Source organism: Lepisosteus oculatus, chromosome 7 (assembly GCF_040954835.1).
Source record: "Lepisosteus oculatus isolate fLepOcu1 chromosome 7, fLepOcu1.hap2, whole genome shotgun sequence".
NCBI classification, from domain to species: domain Eukaryota; kingdom Metazoa; phylum Chordata; class Actinopteri; order Semionotiformes; family Lepisosteidae; genus Lepisosteus; species Lepisosteus oculatus.
In genome coordinates this window covers 44,797,807-44,810,820 of record NC_090702.1, presented here as the reverse complement: position 1 = coordinate 44,810,820, position 13,014 = coordinate 44,797,807, and the positions used below count along the sequence as shown (strand labels likewise).

The window sequence follows — 13,014 nt, the reverse complement described above, 5'->3', positions numbered from 1 at the left end:
TGTTTCCTCATCATAATCATGTGGTAGAAAAATAAGACTTTATGGAGCCTATCATTTGTTATTTTGTTTTCTCATATATTACTGAAGTATCTCGCAGTCAGTTTTTGAAGAAAATGAATGTCTGGGCACCTGAACAAGAAGCAGTTTGCTCAGGATGATGTAATTCTAGTTCACGCACTGCGCTGCCTGTCAAGCTATTACCTCATAGTGACCGAAGAATGGCGGCAAGCAATAAGAATTAAAAAATAGACTCAATTGTTTAAATGTTACATTCTAAAATACTGGCGAGATGTAAAGTCATTCTGTAATTTCATGAAAGAATAACTTGTGATACTGTAATGTAAACTACCTATCTTTGCTAGAGATTGACCGTTTAAACAAACATCCTAAGAAAAAACTACACGTGACAAGATACATTTTACAGCCATGTCATTACAGCTGAGATTTTTAAAAAAATACCATACCTTCGAATATATACTGAAACTTGTGTTGCTGAAGACTGGCACTCATGACTTCTTCTATTGCACTGATGTCTTTATTGAGTTTCACCACTAGGGGGTCGTAGTCCATACTTTCCACATTGGCAACTATGGCATAATTCCCCTGCTTTGTGAGAGGGATGAGGTAATGGAAGCAATGAACCCTGTAAAAATTTCAAGTCCAAGGTAAGTCATAGCATAATAAATGCAAGGCTTTAAAAGACATGGTCCTGGTCTAGCCTATAAACTGCATTCATAATTCACAAAGTATTTACTGTTCCTTAATAAATGAAGAATGAATTATAACACTTATATTCTACCTTATTTTGCTTTTTGGAATTCAGAAGTGCATTTTTAATGATTTATAAATATCTTAATGCGCATAAGTGAACAGCTGCACTACAAAATTGCATCATAGCACTAATCTGCAATCTTTACCAGCCTTGATCTCCAGCACTGACTTTTAATTGAGTTATATTTTCGAACTGAACCACTTCTTCCATCAACACCAATAATAAGTGTCTACATTTAATTTGCACATTTTTAAATAAGTTATGTACCTTCATGGGCTGTGCTCTTAATTATAGCTATACTGGATAAATTATGTTTATGCACACAGAAAAAAGACTACTGAAAGAAGAAAAAAACTTCAGTTGATCTAATTATATTAGCTATATACTGTTCTGTTATTGTTAGTTGCTTTCTTTTTTGAAAATGCATATATTTTTATAGGGCATTGCTTCTGAAAAATAAACTGCTTGGGCCTCGGTACTGGACATAAAGGTCAGTGATGTAAGCAGATTTGTGGTAGTGTAGAGAATCATTTGCATATTTATAAGTAATCAAAAACTGTTTTTTTTTATAAAAGCGTTGTGGGATTTTAAAACACATTTGAGACTTAGATACATAAGTTAAAGATTAAGTGGTTGATTTTCAGGTGAGCGTTTGCCTTTTGATTGCATTCACTGTACTTTAAAGGACAGCTGCTTGCTTTAGAAATGAAGTCACTCAGTGCAGAACAATGAGCTGTGAATTAATTTAGCATTTTGATACTTCAAGCACAGAATACAAAATGCAAACCTCTCATTATCAAGAATATTGATACGTGGGCCATACCTGACTTCTAGGTGAAGCACCAGTAAGCAACGATCAGCCATCTCTTGAAATGACCTTGCAAGGTCATTGAGGGTCTGCATGATCTGCTCGCGGGTTCGTGTGTGTTCTGTATTGACCTGGGAATCCGAGCCTGGAGACATGGCTGAAAACAGTACATGTTGCATGTTAACGTACAGGACCTAAAAACACAGTGTCTGACAGTGCTAACTGAATATGTGGATTACAGTTTCTCTGATAAAACAGTAATGAGTAGTCAAAATGTTATCCCTCCACTGAAAAGGAAATCCAATTTTCAGCTTTTGAAAATGCAATATTTGCTTCAAAGCTATACTACCAAATTACCCATGTAACAAAGTGAACACAGGATTTTCACCAAAGAATTGGAACAAACCAATCTAAGCATTGTGAAAGTCTGGAAATAACTGCCCAGCTGTGTTGTCAAAGCAGATACTTAAATAGGTGAATGTGAGCACAGAAGTCTTATCTAATACACGACAAAACTGCAAAAATTGGTATTTTGCTTTTAAAAATAACCTTTTAGAGAACACTCATCAAAGCCGCAATCAAAAGGCTTGCATTTTCTCTCAAATAAATGCCCGTCTTTTTCCTGATCAAAACCACTTTCAACTTTTTTCCATTGCTTGCAGTGACAGTGCAAACTTCCTTTGTGTGTTTCCAAAGCTGTATATACAGTATGATAAGACTGAATCTCTTAAATGTATAGCCCTCATGAATAATGAATGTTTAAATGCAAACTATAAGCTTCATTCATAAGTATTCTCCATCACCTACTAAATTATTAGTAGAATAATAATATCTAAAATGTCTACTGTTTCTGTCTCGCCTATAAGGAAATCCTCACCAGTCCACCCCAGCCTTTGAATTACAGCACATCATTATTCTTCCCACTGTTGCTTAAGTACTCTTTTGTGAACCTCTGTGCTTTGCAATCCATAACAAGTCAGTGTCTTTAGAAAGATTGCTTCGTGTAAATCAATGACAATAAATTAGAAAACATTAAGGAGGAGAAATAAAATAATGTAATACTGTTCAATGTATATAAATCTATATAGCAAACACAGCACTGCAAATACTGTGAAGCTCACTTCACCCTAGACAAAGAAAGGAATGGATTTTAAGAGAAATCCAGTTTACTTGCATGCAGCATCAGACACTTTTATGAACTTTTCTTTCCTTAAACTTCTTGATTATAATTTTTCTAACGGAAACCAACATTATAGTATACATTTATTTAATTTAGAGTGTATGCCTGGTGAGTGTAAGTCACAGGTTTCCTCTCTAATATGGAATGTCTGATTCACTGTCACAGCTCTGTGGTGTCTTGTATGTCCGTGTGGGGGGTTATGACTTCCAATATCCATCTCTTCTCAGATCCTCTTTTCCTTCAACACGTTTCATTATCTACAGTATATTCTGCTACTGAGAAAGTTTGCTTAAAAATGTCTTTTGAATATCCGAACCAGAATAACATAAATTTGTATTTAGGACAAGTCCTAGTTCATAAAAACACCTTTTGGTACAAGAATACTGTAAAATCTGTATTTAAAAAGCTAGTATCACCCAGACATATTTTAAAGTAAATACTTAATAGAATGCATTCTTTAGTTACTTGATAACAGCAATCCAACAGCAATTATGATTACTGTAAGCTCAAGAGGCTATTTCGATTAAAAAATATCTCTGATTCCAACATTCTGTCAAGGAATAAACATAAACATCCGTCCTTCTGATGAGACGTAAAACCGAGGTCCTGAGTCTCTGTGGTCATTAAAAATCCCAGGGCGCTTTTCGAAAAGAGTAGGGGTGTAACCCCGGTGTCTTGGCCAAATTTCCCATTGGAATTTACCAATCATGGCCTCCTAATAATCCCCATCTATGAATTGGCTTCATTACTCTGCTCTCCTCCCCACTGATAGCTGATGTGTGGTGAGCGTTCTGGCGCACTATGGCTGCCTTCGCATTATCCAGGTGGATGCTGCACATTGGTGGTGGAGGGGAGTCCCCATTACCTGTAAAGCGCTTTGAGTGGAGTGTCCAGAAAAGCGCTATATAAGTGTAAGCAATTATTATTATTATTATTATTATTATTGTTATTATTATTATTATTATTATAAGATGTATTCAAGACAGGAGACAGATATGTCCCAAGCCTGATCCAGGAGGAACACTGTCCCTTATCTTTTATGCACCAGCTGAACTTTTAATCACAGGCAAACTGATTTAAGTTTACAATGTGGAGCATATTTGTAAATTTGTTTCAGAATGGCATTCATTTAGGTGTCCTGCCTGGAATCTAACCGATTAAACCTCTGCAGAAGGAAGAAATGCTTATTACGGTGGGAATGACCCTGTACCATAATGAGCATTTCTTTCTTCCCATCTGTGTCTGTTCAGCATCAACTGATCAACTAGTAAGAGCTGTTTAGTCAGAAATAATGGCAAGCAAATGAAGGGGAGGCTGTGAAAAGTTCTGTATGCTGATTTGGTTGGCAACAGTAACCTTGAAGAAACAAGTTGAATTAACGTTAAAACAAGCAGGCACACCAGTTAAGGCATTAATTAGCACTAGGGATATATAAATAATTTGGAATAAAAACAAATATATACAAAGTTACTCCAAAACTAGGACTGGGGACCACTGTCCAAAACCTCTAGCTTTATATTCCTCTGATGTAATTCCTAAGAACTACAGTATATGCACAATCATCAATAAAAGAATCATCACCCATTGCTCATACATACAGTACATGAGAGAGTCTTTATTATCCCCGAGGGGGCAATGTATTTTATAGCAGCAGTGTTGGTGTTCAGACGGACAGAAAACTAAAGCACAACAAGAACAATATACATTCATATTTGCATAGAAAATCAAGTCTTAAGTAATGATATGGCTACAGGTATGAATGAGAACTTAAATCTATTGGTTTTGGACTTGGGGATGATAAGATGGTGGAGGGGCAGGAAGATCAGCACCAATGACCTTCTGACATAGGGGTGTAACCCCGGTGTCCTGGCCAAATTTCCCATTGGCCCTTACCCATCGTGGCCTCCTAATAATCCCCATCTATGAATTGGCTTCATTACTCTACTCTTCTCCCCACTGACAGTGTGTGGTGAGCGTTCTGGCGCACTATGGCTGCCGTCGCATCATCCAGGTGGTTGCTGCACATTGGTGGTGGAGGGGAGTCCCCATTACCTGTAAAGCGCTTTAAGTGGAGTGTCCAGAAAAGCGCTATATAAGTGTAAGCAATTATTATTATTATATTTTCAAAAGACTGCCCAGTTTGTTTTTGCCTCTCTGATTCAGGTGGCCAAACCAGCAGATCAGGGTAAAAGTTAGAACAGATTCAAGGAAGATCAAGTTAAAGGTTAGAACAGATTCAGTGATACTATGGCCTTCCTTTTGGTGACTGGAGGGAATAGGTTGTTCATGGGCATTGTGCTGACGGTTATGGATACAGAAGTAGGCTGGAGGAGGCTTCCAACATACTTGAGTGACAGAATCACCCAAGTGCGGCCTGTTCACAGATTCGTGTTCTTACTCGAGCTGCCATGGGGAGGTTGTACATGAATGTTTATGAATCATATACGTAGGGTGGGCTGTACAACAGTAACTAGATCACACAGCAACAAAGGAATATTTTTAAAAGGGTAACACCAATGTTCTCACATTTATGGAAACCTGTTTCCGCCAGGGAGTAAAAAAGAAAAGCACTATGGTATCTCAGAATTGCGACTTAGCAACTCAGAATTCCGACTTAGCAACTCAGAATTCCGACTTAGCAACTCAGAATTCCGACTTAGTAATTCCGGATGGAATAGTGCACGATGGGCTTTTAAAAAAAGTTTTTATTGAAACACCAGAAATACAAAAACGGAGACAGAATATAAAAATTAGATACAGAAATGGACAGTTCAAATCCAGAGGAATTTAGAATTATAAAAGCTGAAACTTATACTTTTTACACATTTCCATTGTATGTCCTTTTTTACTTAAAAAAGGTCTGCTTTAGCTCAGCTGGCAAGACCTGGGTTCGAGCCCATGCAGTGAGGCACGAAGTAGGGTGAGAGTGGCGAGGGCACAAGCCCTAGAACCCGAATCCGTTGCAATAACAAAAGGACAGACAATGAAATGTGGGCTATTTTGAAAGTCGCAAATGTGAGATAATAAGTCGGAATTCTGAGATACTAAGTCGCAATTCTGAGATACCATAGACATTGATGCTGCATATTGGCAATCAAGCAAAACTGGTATGATCAGTTTGGATGTTTGGAAATTTTACCCAGTCTTTGGGCAGACTGAAAAAATACAGTAAACCCTTCTCCAATGTGTATTTAATTATGGACGGAAAAATCAGACTACCTCAGGTCAAATGCATGTTTTTTGTTTAAAAGTGTTAAGTTACTGCTTTTATATGCCCCCAATATCTCCAAAACTCATGCGCCGTCACACACCATTCTCTCACTCTTGCGTATGCTGTTACCGCGAGAACTGTGGGGGAGTCTTTATGGTGTTTGCCTTTTAAAGGTCATCTTTGGACTCTTTTGGATTTTTTGTTCTGGTTAATACCCTTACAAAGCAGTATGGCATATCGCAAAGCACCTGAAACTGGTAGTGTAGACTGAAAAAAAACTCACAAGGTGACAATATTATCTGAAAAAATAAAGATTCTGGGTAAGTTCTGAAAAGGTATGAGTGTCCTCAGCTTTAAAACTCAAAGTTGAAAGCATTAATTACTTTTTACTTAACATATGTAAATGTTATAAATGTTTTTGCTTTCTTTGTACTACATATATTTTCATTTCACGTAAAGTTCGGTAACATACTGATAGATCAACTGGCTTCTGGGGAAAACTGCCTAGGTGTGTGTGTGTGCCTTGCAATGGGCTGGTGTCCCATCAGGGTGTATCTTACGCCAGTTGCTTGTCCAGTTAGATACCAGCTCTCCTGTGACAAGGCAGTTTGAAACTGATTGGATGGACATTGCACTATAGGTAGGGAACATTAACTGTGTGTAATCATATCCATATATAGGTGACTTTAACCAGCCACATTCATGGATCCCTATTTATGATATAAAGTGTTCAGTTTCTCCAAAGAGGATCTGCCTAACAATCTGCTTTGGAGGAATGTAACCTCTGCATTTAACCAAGGGTCAACTGTATTTGAATGACATAACTTTCGAGTAAATCTGTAAAGACACGAGGCTGGATGCAGATGTAAAAAATAACCCGAAATACAGTAAGCACTATGCAGTAAAACAAAATGGGCGGAGGAACTCAATTATTTACTTTAGAACTCTTACATATTCAGAGAACATTCCCTGACAAACCATCATGTCTTCACTGAGACAAATATCATCAAATCTCATTAGAGTTAGGTTTTTTGATAAGCAGGCAGGGCAGTGAGTCCCATCACTTCAGTAAACAGTAATAATGAAGGGAGAGTCGACTGTCAGTGGTGATGAAGAGATATCTAAACACTCTATTAGTTTTTCATTTTCAGAATTAATGTTTTTTATGGTGTATGTACACTCACTGGTTAATGAACTGTCTCGTTAAGTAAATGGCCAGCAGCACAGCCTGAGGAAAGAAGCATAATTTCAGCAGAACTGGCAGGTAATTTAACCCTATGATTTCAGGTGAAACAGTACTAGGACTGACAGAAGATATTGACAGAGGAAGGCTGGGGATTTAATGAAAAACATACTGTATTTACTGAGGGTTATTTTGTACTCGGTTTTCCATTTATGTCACAAGGCAATGCTTTATATCAAGTTAAGAGATCCTTTTAATTTTTATACAAGCTCTCATACAAGCTCAATTATGTACTGTATATATTTCAACTATTGCAGACATAAACATTAATTAAACCACAAAATCATCATATGTGTTCTTGCATGGGTATTCCAATTGTTACTTTGTATTACTGTAATTGAGGTAACAAATAGAACAGTGACTAAACATCATACAACAGTCCTTTGCCAAAACTTTTCATCTATGATATGAAGTCATGCGAAAAATAAAGTACACCCACTTTCAATTCCATGGTTTTTTATATCAGGACATTAAAAAAAATCATCTAGACCATACCAGGTCCTACAGTTAGGTAAATCTAACCTAAGGTGATACACAACACAGAACAGATTCCACTATGTCATTTTTTATTTAACAATAAATAAGCCAACATTTAGAAGCCGTGTGTGAAAAACTAAGAACACCAGATGATTCAGTAGCTTGTAGAACCGCCTTTAACAGCAATGACTTGAAGTAATCGTTTTCTGTATGAGTTTATCAGTCTCTCACAATGTTTTGGAGGAATTTTGGCCCACTCTTCTTTACAACATTGCTTCAGTTCATTGATGTTTGAGGACATTCGTCTATGCACAGCTCTCTTAAGCCTTAACCTTAAGTTAAGGTCCCGCCACAGCATCTCAATGGGGTTGAAGTCTGGACTTTAACTTGGCCATTCCAAAACATAGATTTTTTTATTTTTCAGCCATTCAGTTGTAGATTTGCTGGTGTGCTTGGGATCACTGTCCTGTTCCATGACCCAATTTCGGCCAAGCTTCAACTGTTGGACAGATGGCCTCACATTTGTCTCTAGAATACTTTGGTCTAAAGAGGACTTTGGTCGACTCGATGACTGCAGGGTGCCCAGATCCTGTGGCTGGGAAACAAGCCCAAATCATCACCCCTCCACTACTGTGCTTGATGGTTGGTACAGTATGAGGTGTTTATTTTGTTACGCTGTGTTTTGTTTTTCAGCAAACATGGTGTTGTGCATAATGACCAAACATCTCCACTTTGGTCTTGTCTGTCAAAAGCACACTGTTCCAGAAATCTTCTTGTTTGTTCAGATGCAACTTTGCAAACCTAAGCCGTGCTGCCATGTTCTTTTTGGAGGGAAGGGGCTTTCCCCTGGCTATCCTTCCATGAAAGCCATACTTGTTCAGTCTTTTTCTGATCGTATTGTCATGAACTTTAACATTTAACATGTTAACCGGGTCTATAGATCCCTAGATGTAACTCTTGGTTTCTTTACAATTTCTCTGAGCATTATATGGTCTGACCTTGGGTTAAATTTGCTGGGATGCCGACTCCTGGGAAGATTGGCAACTGTCTTGAATGTTCTCCATTTGATGAGCAGCAACAATTGGTTCTCTGTACTTAATTTTTCCCACATGGTTTCTGCATTTAAGCTTACTTTTTGTTGAACAAACAACGACATAGTGAAATCTGTTATGTGTTGCCTGTTATCTGAGGATAGATTTGTCTAATTATAGAAGTTGGTGAGGACCAGACAGTTGTTATTAATGCCCTGATATGTAAAACCACTGAATTAAAAGAGAGTGTAGTTTCTTTTTCACATGACTGTATTCTATACCATAACTCACAATACTTTTCAGAGACTGGGGTAAAAAATTACACCTGTAATAACTAAACAGATGATAAAAGATTCCCACCAAATCATAGTTTGACTTGTTTAGAGTCTTATAGCTGGCAGGGTCTTGTTCAAATGGAACTGAAATAGCAGAAAAGCAATGTAGTTAATGGGAGTTTAAAATATAAACAAATATAACAAATTCAGCTCTTCTGTCAGCTTTGACATATTTTTTATAGGAATTAAATTCTGTGGAACTACTGTACAACACACTACCAAACAGTGACCACACTGGCCAAGTAGCCTCCTCTCATTTATAACCTTTATTATGTCCTTGTGGACATAATAAAAGCTCTCATAGTTATTCATTGTTCCACTGGAAGGGGAAAAAAGGAAGAGCTGGATTTTTACCTTTACTGAAAAAAGTCACAGGTACAGTATGTTATTTAAACAACTGTAGAACGGTTCAGAAAAATTGAATCTTTTTTTGAACATGTGCTCTTTGTATGTTGTTTACATGCAAAAGGCATCATTTGTCCCCAATTCAGTTCACATGAAATTATCCTTTACTTCAACAGAAAAAGCACAAACTAGAAAAAAATTGCAGTACAATTTTTTTGCCTACTATAAAAACAGAACATAGTCTAATGAAAATCCAATTTAAAAACTCATTCAGAATTACAGTGCCTTGCGAAAGTATTCGGCCCCCTTGAACTTTTCAACCTTTTGCCACATTTCAGGCTTCAAACATAAAGATATAATTTTTTTATTTTATGTGAAGAATCACCAACAAGTGGGACACAATTGTGAAGTGGAACGAAATCTATTGGATTTTTGAAACTTTTTTAACTAATAAAAAAATGAAAAGTGGGGCGTGCAAAATTATTCGGCCCCTTTACTTTCAGTGCAGCAAACTCACTCCAGAAGTTCAGCGAGGATCTCTGAATGATCCAATGTTGTCCTAAATGACTGATGGTGATAAATAGAATCCACCTGTGTGTAATCAAGTCACTGTATAAATGCACCTGCTCTGTGATAGTCTCAAGGTTCTGTTGAAAGCGCAGAGAGCATCATGAAGACCAAGGAACACACCAGGCAGGTCCGTAATACTGTTGTGGAGAAGTTTAAAGCCGGATTTGGATACAAAAAGATTTCCCAAGCTTCAAACATCCCAAGGAGCACTGTGCAAGCGATCATCTTGAAATGGAAGGAGTATCAGACCACTGCAAATCTACCAAGACCTGGCCGTCCCTCTAAACTTTCAGCTCAGACAAGGAGAAGACTGATCAGAGATGCAGCCAAGAGGCCCATGATCACTCTGGATGAACTGCAGAGAACTACAGCTGAGGTGGGAGAGTCTGTCCATAGGACAACAATCAGTCTTACACTGCACAAATCTGGCCTTTATGGAAGAGTGGCAAGAAGAAAGCCATTTCTCAAAGATATCCATAAAAAGTCTCGTCTAAAGTTTGCCACAAGCCACCTGGGAGACACCCCAAACATGTGGAAGAAGGTGCTCTGGTCAGATGAAACCAAAATCGAACTTTTTGGCCACAATGCAAAACGATATGTTTGGCGTAAAAGCAACACAGCTCATCACCCTCAACACACCATCCCCACTGTCAAACATGGTGGTGGCAGCATCATGGTTTGGGCCTGCTTTTCTTCAGCAGGGACAGGGAAGATGGTTAAAATTGAGGGGAAGATGGATGCAGCCAAATACAGGACCATTCTGGATGAAAACCTGTTGGAGTCTGCAAAAGACCTGAAACTGGGACGGAGATTTATCTTCCAACAAGACAATGATCCCAAACATACAGCAAAATCTACAAAGGAATGGTTCACAAATAAACGTATCCAGGTGTTTGAATGGCCAAGTCAAAGTCCAGACCTGAATCCAATCGAGAATCTGTGGAAAGAGCTGAAAACTGCTGTTCACAAACGCTCTCCATCCAACCTCACTGAGCTCGAGCTGTTTTGCAAGGAAGAATGGGCAAGAATTTCAGTCTCTCGATGTGCAAAACTGATAGAGACATACCCCAAGCGACTTGCAGCTGTAATCACAGCAAAAGGTGGCTCTACAAAGTATTAACGCAAGGGGGCCGAATAATTTTGCACGCCCCACTTTTCATTTTTTTATTAGTTAAAAACGTTTCAAAAATCCAATAGATTTCGTTCCACTTCACAATTGTGTCCCACTTGTTGGTGATTCTTCACATAAAATAAAAAATTTATATCTTTATGTTTGAAGCCTGAAATGTGGCAAAAGGTTGAAAAGTTCAAGGGGGCCGAATACTTTCGCATGGCACTGTATAATTTAGGAGAAAAGTATGTTTTATTAAATTTCTGACACACCCTAAATTCATTATGCGCAACTGAAGAGCTTTGAAAACAAGTAATTTTTAAATAGGCTCTTCTTCTCTATTATTAGATTTATCAGACTGGTTTATTATTGGGTTTTTTTTTGGAAGGTGTACTGACACTCCTGCCTCCTCCACATTTTTGCTAATGAACTGGTATATTGTCAAGTCAAAAAATAAATATTACCAAGACTTTTCAGTAGTATTAATTAAAAAATGAACATAATTGTTTTGTGACCAATTAACCTCTATTTAAGGCAACTTCCTTTATAAAAACAGCTAAAATCTTTAAGAGCAAGAGTTTAACCAACCTCTGTACACTGGGCGTCTTGGCTGATATCTGAGGGCAGAAGGGTCTGTTAACTGTTTATTCTATGTCTTGCTTTGGAGGATCACCAACTTTGATGAAGCGATCAAGATGTTCAAGGCTCTGTGGCTACCAATTTAGATTGCTGAACAGACTGTCTGCGTTGGTATGTAGACTACTTGTGCTGACATCTTTTTTCTTTCACGTTTTTGTGGAGCTTATCCAATTATTTTCTAATCTTATCTCTACAAACCTTCTGTTCATTTCCATCTGTAGAGGGTGAGGGTTGCAAATATAACTAGCAAAAAAAGAAGAAAAGATGAAGTATCACTGGCAGCAAAAAAAGTTGAATCTTTTTCTTCTTCATGTTAAAAAGTTAACTCTATTTCGAACTAACACCAAAAAGTACATTTAAAAGCCAGAAATGCAGACCTATTTCCTTGTGGAATCAAAGTACATTAATAATGCATACTATTGCTAAAACCTTTAATTATTCTGTATATGTAAAGTGAATGACATCTGCACAGGGAGTCTATTGTTGCGGTCTGTTATAACCTTTGACTGCACTTGACAGAAAATGTCTCTTCGGCATTTCCTTTGCTTATAGCCCCAAAGGCAGAATTCAAGGTGGATTTCATAAAGATTATGTAAATTAAGCACTACACTGCTTGAGGTAGTGTACCTACACTGGGGTCAAGGTAAGACTTCAAGTGAAACTTTCATTCCTTTGAATTGGGAATTACAGGGTATGGTATTGTAGTTTTGAGCTACTGTATATGGGAAAAAAATACAATTAAACACAAACTAATTGAGAGAACACCATTCTGTTGCTTATTATTTTACTGTGCACTGTCACAAGGAATTGAGGTTTGCAGTTCAACACCCAGATGGGTGACAATACAAACCGTTTGCCATGCTCTTTATAATGGATATTTTATTTCCAATACGAGACAACTGTGGAAAGGAATTGTGCTGAGATAACTTTCAATCATGCAGTTGTCAAATCAGGTTACTGAAATTGTGACAAAAATGCATTTCACTATTTGAAGAACTAAAACGAAAGATAAGTGTGGCCTCCGATTTACTCATACCCTTGATTGGAACAAAAACAGGAAGATTAGTGTCCTACTGAAAATAAATATTACACTGCAATTTGAACAGCATGGCACAGAGCAAAGACTCGTACTGTATGTCATGAAAGTTGAGTAAATACACGGGTCACATTTATTCACTACCCTTTAGTTAGTATTTTATCATTCATTATGTGGCACAGATACCTTGTGTGATGTGGTTTGAGAACTTCTGTCACTTTTGTAAAGGGATTTATGACAATTGCATATTCAATTG

The 13,014-nt window shown here is 37.6% G+C and overlaps 1 protein-coding gene across 2 annotated transcripts in view; it reads right to left on the bottom strand.

Moving 5' to 3' along the window:
* Positions 1 to 13,014, bottom strand: part of exoc4 (exocyst complex component 4) — a 218,359-nt gene that overhangs the window by 18,956 nt on the left and 186,389 nt on the right. For both annotated transcript variants that reach the window (XM_015352427.2, XM_006633281.3), the window contains exons 15-16: positions 1,596 to 1,737; positions 465 to 643 (exon numbers count right to left, since the gene is read on the bottom strand). In XM_015352427.2, the coding sequence (XP_015207913.1) occupies positions 465 to 643; positions 1,596 to 1,737 (321 nt within the window). The remainder of the gene's footprint in view (positions 1 to 464; positions 644 to 1,595; positions 1,738 to 13,014) is intronic.